This window comes from Stegastes partitus, unplaced genomic scaffold (genome assembly GCF_000690725.1).
Source record: "Stegastes partitus isolate 25-593 unplaced genomic scaffold, Stegastes_partitus-1.0.2 Scaffold138, whole genome shotgun sequence".
Taxonomy (NCBI): domain Eukaryota; kingdom Metazoa; phylum Chordata; class Actinopteri; family Pomacentridae; genus Stegastes; species Stegastes partitus.
The window spans coordinates 561,957-583,358 of NW_007577869.1; the positions used below are offsets into that span (position 1 = coordinate 561,957).

Genomic DNA, 21,402 nt, shown 5'->3' on the forward strand with positions numbered 1-21,402 from the left:
CAATGGTACAGTTAGTGTAGACTGTAGAATGAATGCTGTTTTCTCCTGGCTTTAAGGAGAGTTTCTCAGAGCCACTAGAGCATCTACAGTGTCCCATTAAACTCACAGCAACTGAAAATTACTTATAACACAGCAAAGGTAAATAATGACACAGATGACATAAATTCATACAATGTTGAGTCCGTTCTTCGACTTATTATCTGCAAGTTGTTACAGAGCCGCGACAGTCTCAAGATCAGCACAAAGAAAGCTTTCTGATGTCTTTCAGGATCTGAGCATTTCTTCTTCCAGTGTTTCTGCTCAGCCAGTTATCCAGCAGGGGCAGTGTTTGAATACCCAGCTCAAGGGCTACTTAGAGCAGGGTGAAAGGGGGATTCTTAAAGCAGCTCTTGGCCAGTCAGAACTCTCTCATGCTTCCTTACTGGGAGGCTCATTTAGTTTTGATTGCAGACTCCCAGCGCGGTCTTGTGAACACGTGACGGCCTCCTTTGGTACAGCTGCCAGCTGCTTTTTCTTTGGAGACCTCAATCAGGGTGACGTAGATCAAGCAAAAGACCACAAATCTGCTACCCTGAATAAAAGCTGGATTTGCACTTTTATTTTCCTGCCTCATTGAAACCTGGAAGCTATTGAAGTCCTTGGCTGAGAGAAAGCTGCTGCCCCTCAATTGATCCACTGAGAGATCAAAATGCCACAGCGATTGAAGTGATGGTGAAAGCCTCTACAGACCAGGATCTGATAGAACTTTTGACAAAGTTTATTCATGAACACATTATAAAATGAGTAGTTAAGATCTTGATTAAATGGAGGGAAAGTGGTGAATTAATTGACACACTGCGTTTAAATCTCATTGTTTCAGATCAGCCTCCTTCATGAACATACAGAGCAGCATCTGGCATTGTGTATCTTTTTTTCTTTTTGATACTAATGTGTTAAACATTCTGGTTTGGGGAAGTGAATTTCCATTTAAAGTAAACTGCAGCCCACATGCTGTTTGACCATAATGACAGAGTTGTTGAGGTCCCTCCCCCTACTTTTGTCTCTGCGTGGAATCTACGATTAAGGACTCCGCTCAAGTTTTCCATTAAAGCAAACGGGGGAGTTAATACCCTTTACTTCACCCTTCATCCTTTTCAAGCAGCAGAATAAAAAACGCTTTGAGCTACTACTGAAGAACAACTTTGGCTAAGAAAGGGTTTTTTTTGCTATTTTGTTTATTCCATAGCAGAAATTGAATGTTTCCCTACCAAATAAATTACACCTAATCCATGTCATGCCAAGAATATGCTAAATGTAAGTGTCAGAAATGTTGCAGTGCAAAGTGGATGACTTCTGCACTGTCTCCATTAAAATAATCTTTATTTACTTGGATAATTTCCAATGTCTTACGAGGCATTTTAGAACACAATGTGTAGAAAAACTTGCCAAAAACAGTGTCTTTAATGGTTGACGTGTCTGTCGGTTTGTTGAATAAACGTGTCCTATCACTCTGCTGCCTTTTCAGGACAGTACAGGGATGAAGCTGTGGAAAAAGCGGTGGTTCGTCCTGTCCGACCTGTGCCTCTTCTACTACAGAGGTGAGTCCTGGGCTGTTTGCTAATGGCGTGATTCATTAGGATTGCGCCGCTAACAACAATAGTGGTTTTCGATTAGCAGTTCAAGTGCCGCTGTGACCTTCAGAACCGCAAGCCGCGCTCTTGCGGATCGTTAATATATCTGGATGCAAGTCCCTGTGGTAAGCAGCCTGTCAGGCCCAACTGAAAACACATATCAAGTGAAATGGCTAGAGACATCGTTTCTTTCCTCCAGCAAAGCCAGATCTTTAAACAAGACTTGCATACAGCTGTACGGGTAAAAGACAAAGTGTAGCAGGAAATTGGATTTCACACAGAGACTGCGTCATTCAGAGGTTGCAGACTAATTCTTGGATTCAGTTGAATTAAACAGAATTTTCCTCACTAATGTCTGCAGATCCTCCTTTAGTTCCATAATACAAATACAATCCACAATCATTTTATCACAGTATTTACTCTTTGGATCTGTGTGGTATTCCACTGTTGTGTCATTTTATAAAGACAATATATATTTTTCCAAACCAAGTAATTCAATTTTCAGCTTTGACTGAAGTGGAAACGTAATATGTTTTCATTTTTAAGTGGCCAATATATCCTTTATCAGTGATGTTTTTAATAAGATGTTATTGTTATAGTTTTCCCCTCAATTATTAAAATCTGGCTCCTCTTAAACCTGACTCCTGCTACTATTGCCCAGTAGGAAAATATTTGCAAGTGTTTGATGTGTTTTTTTTTTCCAATCTCTTACTGGCTGAGCTGTAGTACACTTGGTTTTTCATCCTCTCTCATGCAGGACTAATGCTCATATCAAATATTGACACAGCTGTGTCCAGAGAACGTTCGAGAACTTGCTTATTGAAAAAATGAAATTAATTCTGGGAATCAATGAGGTAGATTTTGTCTACTGTTAGGCTGCAGCTACAGAGAAAATAAAAGTCCTACCAGGTACGAGTCTGTATATCTCAGTGTCACCACTTTATGCGGATACAGTCATCATTTCTGCTGATCAGGATGACATCTAGTCTGTGTTATTTCTAGTGTCTGCCATTCCTGTCGCCTTCTTTCCGCCCACTGACTGACAAAAGCCACAGACAGCAGCAGACCCAAAGGCTTTATCCAGATGGATATGCTGAGAAATTGTATCCATCAGCAGAGAGTGGGCAGAGAGGTCATGAACTGCACTGCCTCAACTAAATAGAGCCGCTATCTGCTGTAGTTATCAGCCTATTATTGTGCACCCAGGATCCCCCACAATGTTGCTTATGTTCAAAGACTGATCCGCAGAAGCCTCTGTGTTTGTATGTTTTCAGAGAAAGATGCAGAGACACAGAGACTTGATTAAATAAAACTCTGACCAGTGAACTGCAGGTACAGTCTTTCAATCCTTTAGACTTCAGTAATGGAGCCAAGGCTCTAATATCACTGCAGGACAAACAGCTTTATTCTAAAATGCAACTGGCCGACCAGACCCACTTATTTCAGCAAATATTACTCACCATTCACCATGAGCCTCATTCATCTCTGTTACTGCCAACATGTGTTAAGGCACTTTGACTTTTACATAACGTCCCTAGTTAACACACACGCACACACAAACAAACACACACACACACACAAGCAAACATACACACATGCCAGCAAGCAAACAAAGCAAACGCACATATGGGATCGCAGCAGTCACTTCCCTGATACGTGTTGTTTTACTGCACTGTTTTGGGTAAGCAGTGCAGTTTGCTTATATCAAATTGGAAGGGTAAGCTACTCTTCGCTTAAAACATGGGACTCAGTCTAATCCCCCCTGTGGAGAGTGCCCCATTGTCATTGTGGAATCCTGTCTGTTAACTTAATGAGGATTAGAGCAGCCAAGCTGCATAGGACATTGAATCAGTGCTCATCTTTTCCACTGATTGGACTCTGTACCCTCTGCTTTGGTTTGTCTCTGGATTTTCATGTTTACAAATAATGTTCACCGAAACCGTCCTATTAGAATCCGTATTCGTTTTATTATAAATTGAGTTTTCACATATGAGGAATTTCACTTGGTGTTTTGGTGCATAACAGTAAATGCTATATTTTTAAAAAGCAAGGGTTGCAACTAAATTAAAAAGTGTGTGTTACAAGACAAACAGCTAGAAGTTGAGTGATGAAAACAGCCCAAATGTGTTTTGTTGTCTTGTTTCCTCTCTGCAGATGAAAAAGAGGAGGGGATACTTGGCAGCATCCTCCTACCAAGCTTTCATATATCCATGCTGTCTGTCGATGATCACATTAACAGAAAATATGCCTTCAAGGTCAGTGCATGTTTTCATTTCTGTATATTTCTTTTTGTTAGACGCCACGTTTTATGGTTCAGTACATGAAGAACACAGAAGAGCGAAAATTTGTTATTAGTTGTTCAGGGGAAAATGAAAAGTTCTAAAATAAGGTCATAGGGGCTGAATGTTCAAGTCTCCCAGATGGTACATTTGATCACTGGTTTACAGTTAGACAGTGTTTTTACTGTGGTGGCTCTTATAATCCCACAATGTTTTCTTTAGCATATGAATCAGCTTCTTGGTTTACTTTACTTAGAGCATGTTCTGTCATTACTTTAGAAGTGAATCTCAATTTATTGACAATGACGCAAGCATTGCTTTGTTTTTTTTATACTTCAGCTGTCAGCTACTAATGCTAAGACAAAAAAGCACGTGTCCCGTGTGTGTGCTGGTTACTGCTAGTGATGCAGTACTACAGTGCTGTGATACTCTTAGACGACTCAGAAACCCCAAGTTATAGGGCAACAGGCATACTTCATGGGATCTCAGTGGTGTGTACAGTATTTGACTGAAGAGGCAACAAAGTTGTCCAGCCAAGTACAGCCAAACACAGACGCCCAGGAGTCTGCTCAAGGTCTCTCCAACCACACAACCCACTTCTTTTCCAACTTAGATTCAGACTGAAAGAGTTGAGGGAAAGAGAGAAACACGAGAGCGGGGCACAACCTCTTCAGTTTATAGTGATTAACTCCGGAATGGGATGACTTTTTGACTGCATGTTTTTCATTCTTAACTTTTCCTGACTCTTGTTGTTGTGGCTCAAAGGGCCATGTCATTAAAAGTTCCTTATTTTTCAAGATTAATCTGAAGTAATTAGAGAAATGACTGTTTTTTTCCCCTGTCTTTCTGTTTTTTGTTGACATTGGTAAACAGGATATTGAGGTTGTTCACTAAACATTCTGTCTCTCTCTGTCTGTGGCCGGTACAATATGTTGGTTTGTGCACCGCGAGGGAACAGAGCAACAACCGAACAATGTGTTTGCCGTACGATGCACTTCATGGTAAGTTCTACAGTATTGTGGCAGATTTACTGCCCTAATCTAGTGGTATGCATGAAACTCAGGTGGCTCAAGAATTTATGTGGATGGCACAGATGGCCACATCCAGGAGTATTTCTCAAACCGTAATTGCTTCCCATTATTTACTACGATATACAACATAGTATATAACTTATGCATTAAAGTTATAGTGACACTTTACAATCTTATTAGTTTTTAATAATCCTGTTTAATAGTAAGCAACCTTGATACATGAGTCAGTGCTTAAGTACTAAAAACCCCAGAAAACTTGATTTTTTTGTCTTTTGTCTTTCAGGTTTCTTTTCCTGTGTGTCACTCTTCCTGTCCACTGTCAAAACAGGCGACACATCCCAACATGCGGACATACTATTTTTGCACAGACACCGCCAAAGAGATGGAGTCTTGGATGAAAGTAATGACAGATGCTGCACTTGTGCATTCAGAGCCAACCAAAAGGTTTGTAAGAGCTTTGCTAATTAAGGGATTTTTTGCAGACTTTGTTGTTTCACTTTCAAATGGAGAAAAAGACACTCGAGGACAATTCTTGACACTATTACCAAAGACTCTGCATTCCTGGGTTCAATTCTTTACCCTGACTTTTTTCTTTTAATACATTTTTAATGGAAGAAAGTACTTTTAAACCTCTCAGTTAAGCCTGTTAAGTTCTTTGGCAAGAGTTCAGCACCCACTTTTGACATTTCTAGTCTCTGGGTTTGTTTAAGAAGCTGTGACTCTCTTTCATGTTATGTAACTGTTTTTACTCTTGACGTCTATTTAACATGCAGAAGAATGCCATGTGCATGTGAGCATGTCAGCACTGTGAATGCATGGTGCAAGTGGTAGAGGGGATGTTGTGCACAGCTGCACTGGCTGATCAGGATCACTGACTCATCAGAACAGTGTTTTTTTTCCCCCCTTCTTTTTTAAACTGTGCTAAAAGTCTGTGATTTGGCAGCCCGCCCGTCTAATGCCCTCCTTTTACATGGACGAGCAGAGGTGTAATGGCAAGGAGATGTGTAATTACACAGAGCAGTAGTGCCTGAAATCCACTGAATAGGGCTGTTAAATGGGTTTGGTTGATGCTGCCACAAGCCAGTGTAGCATAACGGCATCATATCCATCAAGACAACAAGGTATCTTAATTTGAATCATCATTTATCTTGTTTCTACAACCTCTTCAGAACAAATACAACTAAATGCAGACAGACCTTCATCACAGCTGAATGTGTCCGCTGGTGGAGTCACAGAAAGCTGGAGAAGACATTACGTGACTTGTGCTGCTATTTGAAAGTATACAAGTGGAAACTTTGAAGGAATGCCTTTTGTGCTGCCCTCTTATTGCTAACCCAGTGAGCCTTGCTACTGAGGGGAATTTGCCAAACTTTGAAGTTGTGACCTTGAGCCTGTCTAAGGCCAAGGAGTAGTGGTGTCTATTACCTCTGAATACCTCTCAAGGGAGCACAGAGTGGTAGATAGGTCTGCTAGAGAGGAGGCAAAGGAGAGCTGCAAATGGATTACTGGGGTCTGAGCACCACCACTGAGGCGTGCCTCAGTACAGGCAGTGTTTTATTGGAGGTATCTGATTTCCTTTTACACGCCTGGTCTTCTCTGGCAGCTGGAAGAAACGTTGTGCAGTCCATTCATTTACTTTGCACTTCTGGTTTTCTCTTAAAGCTGCCCCCATTAGCAGAGGTTGCAGAGGTAGTGCATTAAGTCCACAGTGTATTTTAGCCATGCTTCATACGTTGTCTCAAACACCTTTTATACTTGACATGAAAGAATATAAAAGGTGCTAATTTATTCTAATGTAGTACATGTTTCCGTCATTATGCAGCAGATCTTTTGTGTCCTTATTATCTTTAGCTAACGCAGATTGAGCAGATTTTTCCTCGGAATTATTCTAAGACTTTCTTCCTGTCTGGCTCAGGATGGAGAGGCTAAAAGTGGAGCAGTGTGGACCACAAGAGATCAACCATGTCTCCAACCACAGGCAGCCACTCACACAGCCTGAGATCCAGAACAATGAACGCAACCGTGAGGTTGACCGAGAGCACATTGCTGCAGTCACCACCGCCACAGAAGAAGAGGAGAGGAAGCAGCGAGATGCTGAGCGCTATGGCTTCCAGAAGGACGGGGCTGAGCGGGAACGCCCACTTACCAAGATCAACAGTATCAAACTGCAGCCAACCCAGGCGGCAGCCATCAAGGCTAACATGACCTCGCCGCAGCCTACGACTGAGATCGACAGGTCACACCATAGCCCCCGGGTGAATGGATCTGCAGACCAGTGTCAAACTGATGGGAGTGGAGCCCCTCCTCAGCAAAGTCCCTCCCTGGAGCCTGACCGTAGCCTGAGTAGGACGAGCTCGATGCAGCAGCTGGAGCAGTGGGTTCGCACACAGCGAGGGCGTAACCAGGATGATGATACCAGGAGGTTGGTTTAATTATATGTTTTTTCTTTTAACAATTTTAAAAATTATGCCAGTTGGCTGGTGCTGTTGTCCACAAGGTCCGGCAGCAGTTGTTTTAACTTTATTTCACAAGAGTCCAATCTTATCCTGCTTCAACAACAACAAGGCAAACTTGGTGTAATCTCAAAAGGCTGATTCACCTGCATTTAGAAACAAGTAGGGGTTCTTCTGAAGTATCTGAGTGTTCACATGAAGTGCGTATGCATCTAATTTTCAAGATTCCCAGTCAATTTTCTTTCTAAAACTGTGTGGTTTAAAGCATTTTACTCTCTTTTACTATAGTTTAAATACGTTGACGTTATTCTATTGAATGTACCAGTAAGTAGAAGTGGAGATAAACTATAAATGACTCTGTTAGCCAGAGTCATTGACCTTGGTGTGAGAATCCTAATTTTAATTGGTTGAGCTTAAACTTGCTCTCTTGCAGTGTCTCTGTGTCTGGCTGTCAGTTTATCTCTTCATCTGTTTATTTGTATGTCAGTTGATCATCACCAGGGTTCTGCTCAAGTTTGACACAGTCATGCTCTTTGCCTTTTCACTCACTCCTTGATTAAGTTTATTTTAAGACGCGGATATACACATCCGATCTAAGGAATGCATGAATTTGAAGAGGGCCATCAGGGCCTCTGTCCTTATTTTCCTAGCGTACACATTCCATTCTCTCCATGTTCATGTCTTTCAGCAGTCTCCTTTTGTCGTTACATGCATGTCCTCCAGACTGATGTTTAGTTTCCATGCAGTCACGTGCCTTTTTTGTGATGCTACTATACAGGGCTTTACAGACCAGTGAGCGTTCTAGCCTGGATCTGTCAGGGAGTCTTAATATGAAGCTCTCTTGTTGCCAGCTGCACTGACTTTGAACCCACTGAGGAAGTGAAGCTTTTTAAAGCCTTGCTGTCCCTGGAAAGGTCTAATTTGTCTGGGTTGGTGTCTTGCTTTCCTCAGTCCTCTGAGTACACAAATATAAACACGTGGAAAAAGAAAGCACATATGCATACTTTACAGTTTATACATTCTGACATTAATTTGATTGATGTGCTATTCGGATGCATTCAGGGCAGACTGAGGGGTTCAAACTGACCGGCTGATGTACAGAACAAAACTTTAAGTGTTTAAATTTAAAGTCAAACAGGCGAATCAAAAACTTTTACTGATTCACAACATAACTTTGCTTTGATACGTGAGCTAGCAAGAGTCGAGCTGTAATGAGATGCTTATGTTTTGTGTAATTCAACATAAAAAAAAATAAAGATAAAAAACGTAAAATGATGTTTGAATATAAACAACTTCTCCACTTTGAACCTGCCAGGCAGAACTTAAAAGTGTTTTTGGGTATAAAATATGTGAGATTTTATATGACTAAAACTAGTAATTATCAGTGATGAAACAAATTCACAATTATGTCAAGAAAATGAATAGCTAAGTTCAATAATAGGGTTTGAACAGTTATTAAACTGTCATACTTGCCTTTATCCTTTTAGGGTTGATTTTACATTCCTGACAAAAATATTGAGATTTTAAAGCAGATATTTGACTAAATTGCATGTGAAATGACAATAATAATACATTTATTTGGGTACAAGCATGACACCCAAGGACACTTTACAAAACAAAACAAACATGATAATTATGAAATTACAGAAACAAACAAAAAAATACACAATAAAATAAATAAAATACCAAGGTAATAAAATGATGAAATGATTATCTCTCCAGCTGATATAGGCTAATCCATCCATCCAGCCATTATGTATACACCTCTTAATCCTCACTAGGGTCGCGGAGGGGCTAGAGCCTATCCCAGCTGACTTAGGGTGAAGGCAGGGGACACCCAGGACAGGTCGCCAGTCTATCACAGGGCTACACTTAGAGACAGACAACCAAGCTCAATATAAGATAACATGCTCAAAAATATATTTAAAAAATAAATAATAGTAAATTAGACATTAATTTGCTTTCTGCACCAGTTAACAAGTTTATCTGTGTGAAAACTTAAAGCACATTATGTTTCTGGTCTTGTTTTTTCCCCAGCATCACATCCTACCAGACGCTGCCCAGAAATATGCCAAGCCACCGGGTACCCTATATGCCTCATTATGGAGATGGCTACCGCAGCATGCCCAGGAACAGCATGGCACAGCGGGACAGCATATGCAGCTTGTCGCCGTCGTTGTACGAGCAGGCCCTGGGTCCCGCAATGGCTGATAAGCGCCGCTCCATGCGCGACGACACCATGTGGCAATTATACGAGTGGCAACAAAGACAGGCCTACACCAGACAGTCTGGGCTCTACAGCAATATGGCCAGTCCCAAAACCATGATCAACTTGTCCGAGCACGCTGCACCGAGCCACTCCATTCCCCCCTCGCCCTCCCACGGCTCCCTGTCCATGTATGGGGGTTACTCTCCAATGCGATCTTACAACATGGGCAGTGCTCGTTCAGAAGTTTCCTCTCCCGTCTACAGAAGAGACTTGAGCATCGACAGACGGCTCAGGCCACAAGTCAACAAGGTCAGTAAGGGCACGCATGAATAGCAAATCTGTAGTTCCCTCCCATAATTAGGAAACATTCAGTGTTTTTCCCCTTATAGTGGCATGGCTTTGGTTTTATTTTTCAATACAACTTTCTATCTTCATCCTAATACAAATGAAGTGAATGGAATTCTGCTTGCAGTGCTTCTAGCATTAAAAAAAATCTTAAAAAATCAACACCTCTTTCCACAATGAGTGTCAGAGCATGCCGTCAGCGGTTTCATTTTTTTACTGAAGAAATCGTCCTTCTGAAAACCCTTCACAGCATGTAGTTTGTATTATCCAGAACAACTGGGGCAGTGTTTCTAGAAAAAGATGTTGCTGGTTAATTTTTAAACATGAGATGTCAAAATAGTCTCCTCTCATGGGTTCACTTACTAACTTGTAGCCTGTCTGAGCTAATTTAACTATGCATACAGTTCTCAGAGGTCAAAATGAATCCATGTATGTGAATGGTTTGGACAGCACAAACAGAATTACATTCATCTTAAATTCTATTTATGGCTACAGAAATCTGAGTTGGATATCTCAATATGAAAAAAAAAATGTGAATGGCTAGATAGCACTGAGAGTACGTACAAAATGTTTCTTTGTATTTGCATGAACCCTGAGGCGATCAGTTAATGTTCACGGAAATCCATAATGTGCATGACGGGTGTTTTTAATATTCATTCACTGTATCTCGCAGTATGCCTACCCACCTGATAGGAGGTCTATGCCTGCAGGGATCCCCATCCAGACTATCACTGCCCAGTCTCTCCAAGGCAAAACAGTAAGTCCTCCTCTGGGTTGCTCCCTTCTTGTGTCCCATCTGCCCAGATTTAGGTCACTGTGCTACTCAGTTGAGATACTTCACGCTTGGGTTCTACACAGTTCTACAATTTGGGTTTAGCTGGATTTCTTTAAAGGAAAATGCTATTTTCAAAAATGCTACCTACCCTCCCTTTTCTGCCTCTCCCTCTTTCTGTCCTTCATTTCTTTCCCAGACATTGTGACAGAACTTTTAGAGACAGATTTAGGCAGAACTCAGATGTATGTTCCAAGTGGTAGGATTTAGGGTATGTTCACTTCAGGAGCTCCTTAGACTCGCTTCACATCAGTGGAGACTTAAAAACCCTGTCACTCACAACTTTCTAAGCCAGATCAGGAATTTATGTCAAAGCCGTTCTCAGTGCTATGTCCTCATGCAGCTGGTAAAGTGTGAACTGGATTCTGCACTAAATGCTAACTGTTCCTCTGTTTTGAGTGGATGTATAGAATTTGCATGCTGCTGACAGTGATAGCACACCGGATAATCGTTTGGTCCTTAACTGCATGAAAACTCAACACCACGATATAACAACTGTTCACCTATTGGGAGCCTGATACCTCTAAATCTCCTATCCTGGTGTGCTCTCTCCCCTCCTCTCCCATTCCCCCTGCGGTGTGTCCCTGTTTCATTGTGGCTGTGTGTCCCTCCCTTCCTCCCTCCCTTGCAGCCTGAGGAACTGACTTTGCTGCTGATAAAGCTGCGGCGGCAGCAGGCAGAGCTAAACAGTATCCGGGAGCACACTGTAGCACAGCTTATGCAACTAAACATGGATGGCGACAACCCAAAGGTCAGGCCCCCAGAGACGTCTCTGCAGGCGTGTATGTTAGCATGTGGTGTGTATGCCATCTTTACCCACTTCCATTATCCATCTTGATCCGGAGGATTGGTTTGGTCTTCACACATGACTGCTTTACGCAGAAAAGCGCTACTTCAAGCATTTTCTCCACAAAGGACTTTGCTGTGGCTTCAAGTTGTCAGTTCAACGCATTTGGATACCAGTTACTCTGTTGTCAGCTTTCCACAAAATGTATTAAATGAAAATAACTTTTGCCAGTTGAAATATTATTTTACCATCAGCATCTTTCATACTTTACTTCATCAGATCATTTGTTATTAACAGGTCAAGCAGTTGATTGAATCCTTTTATGTTCCTGAAGAGTTTAGACAGATGCCAGCCGGAAATGAAACTTAAAGCCATTGGTGAGCTTAAAGAGTGACTGACTAAGGAGGTTAAGGCCACTGGCAAATGTAAATGTTAATTGAGGATTTTTGCACTTTAAGTCGCTTCTAAGATACCAGAGTACAGATTTGACCGTTACTGATGTGGGTCAACGAGGCCTGGGGCGGAGAATAGTTTGGTTCATAACGTGTTTTTACCCACGACTGTACAGTTAATCTGACGTCTTATTGTAGCAGCCAAAAACGATTGCTGTACTTTATGCAGTTTAGGGTAGTGTTAGAATTCTCAGGCCGTATTGTGTGGGAGTTTGAGAAAGATTTCAACCTTGACTTACCATTTTCTTTGTGTTTTGCCTGCACTTGGTACAGACTGCATCTCGTCATTTCACCATTATGAAGTTCAGTAGTACACTCAGTCTTCTACCTTCTATAGTGCACCTGGTACCTGACCTGTTTTCTTCACCTTGACTGGTCCTGCTCTCCTCTCTCTCTCTCTTTATCTCTGGTTACATGACATGCCGGTGTGATTGTGCGAATGAGTGGGAGCACTAGCGAAAGAACGTGACTTTCCTTTTTCTTTTGCCTCACTCTCCTGTTGCCTTTTCTTTCCGTCCTTTGCTGCTGACGCTAGAACGACATTCTCTCCCATCACCTCCAAAGGAACCTCATGTATTTGGACAATCAGGTGGGGTGATGCATGAACGCATGCCCTCTCTCTCCCTGTCATGAACTGAGCTCATTCAATGCTTTGCCCTTATTGTTTTAATCAGTACTGTCTGCTGTTTTAGTGATTTCTAGTCGGATGCCCAGCTAATTTATCATTTATTTCTTTAATGCTAATTTATACGAGAGTAAATTCATAGCATGATCCAGTGTCACATACTGTAGCATTTATAGCCCAAGCTAGTTTGCAATGCCTGTCCTAAGATGGTCCTGTTCATTCATTCATTGTTTTGAATATGTGACCTAAACTCACTGTGAGCTACCTAACTGAATAACTGGTCATCACTCTGTTCTGTATAGTTGGGAGATGTGGACAAGCTTTTTTTCTGCCATATAAACTACACGTAGAAAAGCAAGTATCATATCATTGAACTTTTAAGTGCTTGCAAAGGAATTTTTAACCTTCATCTTCTGCTTTTTTTCCCTTGCTCTAAAGTGCTTTGAGAGTGTGAATAAGTGCACTGCATAGTACACAGAGGCACAGTAACACCCTTCTAATAACTATTATAGCGAAGCTTGCATCAGATTTGTGCAACCATTGAGAAATCTGTAATTTTTCTCTTCACTCAGAGGGATGAGGCTTATGATTTAACATCTCCTGCCACATACAGCACATCACAACAATACTGCTTGCTATATTTGCATCATTTTAATACATCAAGGTTTAATGGGAGCTTTTCACTGCTAATAAGTAAGCATCTCAGAGCTTTGCACTACAATAACTTCCTGATCCTATTTGTAAGCGTCTCTTGTTGCTGTAGTCATCCCTGTCCTCTCTAGATGTTTATGTCTGAGTCTGCTTCATTAGAGAGAGAGAGAGCGAGTGAGGTGTAATCACAATGTGAGTGTTGTCTCAGACGTGAAGCAATGCTGTAAACTTTCTGACACTTGCTATATCGCTCCTCTCCACACTGGACTAGATGAAGGAAAATGACCCTTTAATCGCCATGACTCACTCTTTGATTGAGAACTCTGCCCCAAGGCCTCAACTTTACCAGCAAGTAAGGCCAGCCAAAGGCTTTGCTCCGCCTCATCCTCACCAGTCGCTATTGTTCTTTTGGTCTGTTTTGCAATGCTCCTCCTTCGATGTCCAAGTCCTCACGGCATCTTGAGACTGGTCTCCCTGTATCGTTTGTATTGCCAGCACCTCCTCATCCATCGCTTTTGACTGTTCTCCTGTTATTGCGAGAAGTCATGCTCATAAGGCCATGACTTTAAACGAGTAGTATGGTATATGTATGCTCCACTGTTCAGTTCAGTGCCTTCCTCATTCTAGTGTGTGATTTTTCATAACCCTACACAATGTGTTCCCCCTCATTAGATGAGCCAGCTGAACTTGCCAGGAGGGCTCTGATTAGTGTGACTTAATTCTGTGTTGCCAGACCTGTCGTTTGTCAGTTCAGTGCATTGCCAGATACTTTATCTTTTTGTGTTTAAAAGGAGCCTGAATTTAAAGCCAGCAGGAGACTGTTTTTATGGCATCATTTAAGTGCAATAACATAAGCTGATTTTCATGTTTAGCATTGAGGATACATTAATATTCCACTTAAGTAAACAGCTAAAGCATCTGTGCTGACTATATAGTACCAATTACAGCTTATGTTGGGTCTTCTTTTTTTGTTCCCATTCTTTGCTAGTCAGTCAAACACTGTTCAGATGTAACGAATAGGGCTTCCAGACACGACTGAGTGTCAGTCATGGAATAGACTCTACCTAATATCGTCAAGGTTGGGGGGCCTACTGATGAAAATGAAGCCAGACTTTCTTTTTTTTTTTAGTAAACTTTCCCTTCTTATTTACCTGTATTCATTTCTTCCCCTGCCACCTCCTGTTGTCATTCCGCTGATGGAAAGGATAAAGGGACCGGCTTGTTATGACATCACTTTGCCACTTTTCTGACCCCTTGCAAGGTGTAAAAGTGCCGCCGAAGACTGCCCTCACCCACGTTCACCCCTTCACCCATTCATTGGCACACCAGCTCTGCAACAGCTGCATTCCCACCTGTTAAGCTGCCAGAAGTCTGTCTCCTTCCTCCTCCTTCTCCTTCTCCTCCTCCCCACGTCACTTGTAGTCCACACCACACCACACTACAGTGAACCTCCCCAAGCTGTGGGAGAGTCTGCATGTTCTGTGTGGAATGCCATGTGGTTCCTAAGTGCCACCTGCTTTAATTGTACTATGTGTTTCAACTGAGGAAGAAGGTGTTAAGAAAAGTGTGTGTGAAAGAGTGCAGGTGTGAGTGTGGAATGTTGGAGTATAAAAGTATTTGGACAGTGAGTCATATTTTTTGTTATTTTGCTATTTTTGGCACATTGGGTTTGAAGTGAAATAATGAGGTTAAAGTGTCGACTCTCAGCTGTAGGGGCTTTTTCAAATGCAGGGTAATTGTCCTAGATGTGCTCTTCAAGCAAAGCAATGATTATTTTTTTTAGGGCCAAACAAATATGCTATCTGACATCTGATATGCAGTCATGTGTTCCTCCTGCTAAACACCAGGCTGAAATCTAAACTCTCCAAAACGAGCCAGAAGGAAGTAATTGCAGTTCTGTTCTGCAGAGTCACAAGGGAAGATGCAGAGTGTCTGCTGTGTCTGCAGGTTGTACACTAGCCAGGAAGTGAATTAAATAGTCATTATGTCACCTCATATCCGATGTGGATACAAAAACAAAACAACACAGAAATATGCCACTGTCCGACTGTTTGTTGACGGTACTTGTTTTAGAAATGGAAACATTGCTGAATGACTATGTGATATGCAGATTTTGTGGAAACATGGGATCCAATGCAGCGGAAACACTTGTTTCTGTATTGTTTTTTTTTTTTAAATAGATAGATGAGTCTTATCTCAACTGGAAATAAGAATGAATTTTCTGACTAAACATAGGTGTTTTGCATCGTATAAACTAGTGCAGTCTGGTTTTACACCTGATTTGAAGTAGCTAAATGCCCATTTGTAATTGTTCACAGCATTACAACCCTATTTTTAAAAAAGACATCAGTGGTTAGGTTGTTCCTCTTGGAATATTTTTAAGTACTCTTTGACATAATGCAGTGCACACAGAGAACCTTGGACCAATTAGCTGCAGAGCATGTGCCTGAGACAGCACAGTTGGTGGACACAGCTTATGCGCTGACTTACAGTTTATGAAGCAAGATTGCTTTTCATGTTTTCTCCTGCATTTTCGATAAAATCATTGTGTTGTGCTGATGGAGACAAACGACCGTGGGTGATGAAACACAGGGCACAAGAATTATCAGCAGAGAGACGGTGTTAAAACTGGCTGGTGTCCCACTGCTGGCTTGGTAATGTAGATTTTCTGATTTGGTGAAATATGAGCTCTGACTCAAGGATGAATCTCGTGGCTCAGTGAGAGAGCCTTGTCATGACACTGCATTAGATCCTCAGATTCTAATGTGTATGTGCAGATTTGGTGTCTCTGTCTAATGTCTTGTCTTTCTTCACAGTTGAGTCCAGAAGACTTCAGGGAACAAGCCTATACATGTATGCCAGAAGAAGTGGATATTGATGTAAGTTCAGTGTTGTGCTCCTGCATGACATAATGCTTAGTTCAGCTACAGACAGTGGATCCCGACTCATTTTTGTTTTCTCCTCAGACTAAACTTAGCAGGTTGTGTGAGCAGGACAAAGTGGTGAGGACACAGGAGGACAAGGTCCAGCAGCTGTACAGAGAGAAGGTGACAAACACACAGCACATTAGTCATTGTTGCATCCTCACACAGAACAGAATGCTTACAAAGATGTGGTAGCATGTGGATAAAATACAAACTTTACAGAAGACCGTTTACAGTTTGTTGAAATTGTAAATATACACTGAGTTAAGTTTATAAGCAGAAAACTTAGAAAGAAAGAAAAAAAAAACAAAGAAACCTAAAACTCTTGTATGCCTGTTATTACACATAATTATAGCCTATAACTGCTGTCATCGGCTCGAAAGACTTGTCAGGCTTGTGAGGCTTGCATTGCTATGTCATATTTAGCATATCTGACTGTTTGCTAAGTGCAGACTGTTTTGTTGTACTGGTTGCTGTGCAGTGTTGGCAGACATGCAGAGTTAGAAGTACACCGCAAGAACAGTAATGCACTGTGTTTGTCCGACGTATTTAACCCAGCATTGCAGTCACTTACACAAAACCACAGTCACAGGAAATGTCCTCCATAAATGTCTTTATTAGTTTAATAAAGTAAAAATAAATTAAGCGTAACTGGAGGATAATTTAGAGTTCCCTCTGTTACTCTAAAAAACTAAATTAAGTTCTGAAATGACTCACTAATTGATTTGTCAGTCAACAGGAGTACATTAAATACTTTTTGCTATGGAATAATGAATGAAGGTATTGCTCAAGTAAAGATAGCTTTTTAATGTTCGTATTAATGCAGTCTTCACAATATTATATATAGCATCTGAGTTTCAAACTGTTGATAACACAAAAAAAGTAGAAAACTATGCTTTAGGCTCTCAGAGGAGCTGATGGGCATTAGTCATTATTTTTTACGTTTTTTTCGTACACTACACGATCTCTTAGCTGATCATAAAACAGGGCTGAAATCAGCTAAACATAGGCCAGAGAAGAGAAGAAAAAGCTCTGCTAGAAGCTTCAGTAATCCATCTTGACTTAACTAAAGTTAGCTTATCTAAAAGGTCATGGTGACAAATGAATTTGTCATGGTGTATGTGTGTTTGATATGTTGTGTGTTCCTTCAGCACACCCTGGAGACAGCGCTTCTGTCAGCCAGTCAGGAGATAGAGATGGGCTCTGATACCCCAGCCGCCATGCAGAGTGTCATCCAGCAGAGAGACTTACTGCAGAGCGGCCTGCTCAGCACCTGCAGAGAGCTGTCCAGAGTCACTGCTGTGAGTCATACTGTGCATTCACACACACTGCACGCGCTCCTGCTGCGCACCGAAGCTCTCTGTCTTCAAGAGTGATAATCAGATCTCTCACGTCCAATGCAGGAGTTGGAGCGGTCATGGAGGGAATACGACAAACTGGAGGGAGATGTGACTCTGGCTAAGAACAACCTGCTGGAGCAGCTGGAAGCACTGGGGAGCCCTCAGGTGAGACAGTTTTTGAAAACGAAGATGCGCCGCTTTGACCTTGCACCACTTCTGCCGTTTGTCGTGGCATCGCAGTTGGGCTTTGTTTGGACCACATATGCAGCAGAGGTTCAAAGAGAGCTGAAAACTTATTCAACCTTTTTGTAGACACTTTTCTGACTTTGGGGAAAAAGTAAAGATTTCTGTTCTAGTGCCCTGAGCTGAGTGTGGAGAGACGTAAATGAGAGATCAAAGTAACATAGTGAGTGATTGATGACTGCAGCAATGATGGAGCAGGTCTTAATAAGCTTGTCTTTTATCTTGTCCTTCATCACGGGAGTGCTGTAGAGACAGAGTGAAACAGTTCTAACAGTTATTCCTGGCTGAGTCTGACTCAGAGCCAGTGCAATTCAGAGTGGAGCAGTAAGGGGGCCAGCAGGGAGTCTGGACATCCTCTTCTTAAGTGCCCTTCACATAAAGACAAACCTGTCATCAGCAAGGGGGAGATAATTACAGGTCTGTTTCTCTTGCTCTTCTGCTTTCCCTCCTCCCCTACTTTGTCCAGTCTAACTATAACTATCTTCTCATCTCTTCTCTTTGGTGATCTCTCTCTGAGGCTAGTATTTCACTCAGGCAGCAGGAGCTTAAACAGATTAGTGTTTGCGCTGCCTACACACCTGAGCAGATATATAAATCATCCATTTGCTATTGCACACTCGCATCTTGTTCAGTTTCTTTCCGCGTCTCGCTCTTTCTCCCCTATGTTAGTTTTCCATCAGTGGCCGCAGAACTCCAAAGTAATGTTTTGGTGATTTATGAACATGTGTGTTTTCTGTGCACACCCAGACGGAGCCTCCCAGTCAGCAGCACGTTCACATCCAGAAAGAGCTGTGGAGGATTCAAGATGTGATGGAGGCCCTCAGTAAACACAAAGCCCAGAGAAACGCTGTTGAAGGGATGGGTTTCTATGGACCCAAAGCCAACTTTAGTAAGCACAAAAATGAGGTGAGGCGCTTTTTATAGAAAAACAAAACCAGTGCACCGGGTTTACAGGTGTCTAGTCCTGCAGCAGTCAAGCATTTAATCCAATAGTTGATTAAGAGAATTGTAATCGACAGCAATTCTGATAATCATCTAACCATGTGAATCATTTATCAACCAAAAATGTGTTAACATTTGCAGGATCAAGCTTCTGAAATGTGAGGATTTGTTTTCTTTCTTTTTCGTATCAGCGCAATTTAAATATCTCTGTGTCAACATAACCAACAAATTAAAGATGTGAGCTGAAAAGTATAAATATTAGGATGACTTAATCAACTGGCTGCAATAACTGGTCATGGAAAATAAAGGTAGTTTCAGGTCTTCACTCGCGTCTCCTGCAGTTGTGTGAATGATGAGCAACGTAAGCTGGGGGATCAAACTGCCAGCGCTGTTGGTGGACGTGGACTTTGTCAGTCAAGCTGTAGCAGCATGTGGAGCACTCTCTCTGGCTAATCAGCTACTCTGTGCCAGATGGCAGTTGCCCTGAGCCTGCATGGTGGCACCATGTGTCACCTCGCTTCCTGTCCTGTCATGCCCTGTATAATCCCCAGGAGGAGGACTCGGTACCCCCACGGCCACCCCTCCCCCAGTCCTACGAGCCCAACCCCCCCACCGTGCCCCCCGTGCCCTCTCATGCTGGCGTGCGCCCTTCGTCACTCCACAAGCCAGAGGACAGGAAGGCCAATCACAGGAATAGCACGCACAGCGTAAGCTCGTTGACCTGTTGACCCCATCGTTGACCCCACCCTCAGCTGTGTCACCACATATCATTTCTCTGTGATGGATTTTGACGTTTTACAACCTCTGGATTGCTTTTGGTTTTAATTTTCTTGATTTGTTCGTGACGCCATAACAATTTTTTTTTGAGTTTGTTGGCTAAGGCCTCATTTGTGTATTTTTTTCTTCTGTTGTTAATTTAATCGCCATGTCTTCCTTTTCTGTCTCATCCTGTGTGTTGAAAAGTGATGAGCTGTGTGATTTTATTTTTGTTCTGTCCTCGGTTGCAGAATAAGGGAAATTTGATTTTGAATGTGTCTGCCTGCTGCCTTCTTTCTGTTGAAGTTTTTCTGTATCCATTGTTTAAAGTTCTCCCAGTCTTCAAAGCATCATTTTATTGAAAAAGCATGCATGTTTACCAGTGTCTTTGAAGTCAAAGTAATTGGTACTGTTGTTGGAAATGTTGTGAATGCCACTTTGCAACCAAACTCTGCGTAACTAAATCTGAGCTGTTCTTCATGTGTGTTGACCTTGCTCCTTCTTTCTCATCGGCAGGGTCCTGACTACAGGCTGTATAAGAGCGAACCAGAGCTCACCACAGTGGCAGAAGTGGACGAGAGCAATGGAGAGGACAGATCTGAACATCCATCTGACAGAGAACACGCTGGACAAAAAGGTACATTAGAGCAAGAAAAAGACAAAATGATGTGATGTTACAGTTTCTGAAAATTGTGCAGTTTTCCAGTGAAGTCCAATAAAATATATTTTTAAACAAAATGCACCAACAAAAAAGACATCTGAGTGACCTAGTAAATTTAGCTGTGTACAAAATCACCCTCTTGTTCCCAAATACACTGCTCCCTATATAATGGACACTCAATAGTCAGCACACTTACTTGTCATCATCATTTTCCGTCATCACAGTCAGCTGTTGAGTCACACAATAGTCATTTTGGCATCTGTAAAGTGTGGGGCAGTGGATTGTAACATTGTTAGCAAAAAGTAGGGTACATGCTGTGGTCACTGCCTATTTTTAAAGGCGCTAATCGGCTGATGAATTTATATACACAAACAAAATAGGACACAGTATATAAAGTGCACTAGAAGTGATTTCGGACCCTTGTCCCTAGCGCAGATGTCAGTTTCCATGGTTACCATGGCATTTACATTGGCATCACATCACTTTGGTGGGTGAGGCTTTCTCTCCTAAGGTCTAATCTAGGTCAATTTATCACAAAATGACTAATGGCAGGCAGTATTTGTCGTACAGCAGTTGTCATGAATACAGTGGTAGTTGCACCAGCGTTTGCGTGACTTTAATCTACACTGCGTAAATCACAGTACAGCTTTTTAAAAGGTTGAATTGTAAAGCACTGAGTTACTCTGTGTACTTGACTTTATTAGGACTTTAGGCCACCTTACATTCTTTGTGGAAAAAGTGGTTTACAATTACCACAACAGGTAATTGGCTTAAATTTAGTGAAACAGCTTGCAGATCTTACAGCTATTCAGATTTTATCTATCAGAAGATTTTATGGGAAAATACCAGTAACTGTATTCTTAATCATTCTCATATGTAAGTAGCATAAGTACAAGGTTATGTGCCAATGTGTCCTTAGTTTGGATAATTATCAATTCAATTTTTTTTGTTACAACACGCTCTATATTGTCTAAGCTAAACCTCTTGTCTCTTTTTCTGACTAGGGATGTCGTACCCAGTTGGCATCGTCCCACCCAGAACCAAATCTCCAGTGCCTGAATCTTCCTCCATAGCTTCATATGTTACATTAAGGAAGAGCAAGAAGCCTGACCCCAGGACGGTAAGTCCATTGACTTTCAACAGTAACTGTAGCTGTTTGTATGCTTTTCCCTTCTTGTTTTGCTGTCATTGTGAGCCGTCTGTGTGCAGCTGACAACTGGCCACCACTTAATTTTGTTAAATTGTGTTTACTCCCATCGTAA

At 41.8% G+C, this 21,402-nt stretch overlaps 1 protein-coding gene across 7 annotated transcripts in view; it reads left to right on the plus strand.

Moving 5' to 3' along the window:
- Window positions 1-21,402, plus strand: part of plekha5 (pleckstrin homology domain containing, family A member 5) — an 84,948-nt gene that overhangs the window by 57,906 nt on the left and 5,640 nt on the right. For 4 of the 7 annotated variants that reach the window (XM_008278931.1, XM_008278930.1, XM_008278933.1 and 1 more), the window contains 13 exons: window positions 1,505-1,577; window positions 3,765-3,865; window positions 5,249-5,364; window positions 6,836-7,342; window positions 9,411-9,891; window positions 10,601-10,684; window positions 16,091-16,153; window positions 16,241-16,321; window positions 17,350-17,499; window positions 17,602-17,703; window positions 18,529-18,687; window positions 19,996-20,116; window positions 21,145-21,260. In XM_008278931.1, coding sequence (XP_008277153.1) covers window positions 1,505-1,577; window positions 3,765-3,865; window positions 5,249-5,364; window positions 6,836-7,342; window positions 9,411-9,891; window positions 10,601-10,684; window positions 16,091-16,153; window positions 16,241-16,321; window positions 17,350-17,499; window positions 17,602-17,703; window positions 18,529-18,687; window positions 19,996-20,116; window positions 21,145-21,260 — 2,154 coding nt within the window. Of the gene's footprint in view, window positions 1-1,504; window positions 1,578-3,764; window positions 3,866-4,770; window positions 4,891-5,203; window positions 5,365-6,835; window positions 7,343-9,410; window positions 9,892-10,600; window positions 10,685-11,390; window positions 11,511-12,533; window positions 12,588-13,545; window positions 13,627-16,090; window positions 16,154-16,240; window positions 16,322-17,349; window positions 17,500-17,601; window positions 17,704-18,528; window positions 18,688-19,995; window positions 20,117-21,144; window positions 21,261-21,402 lie in introns of those variants that run through there. The other 3 variants (XM_008278937.1, XM_008278936.1, XM_008278935.1) reach the window with 3 other exon arrangements.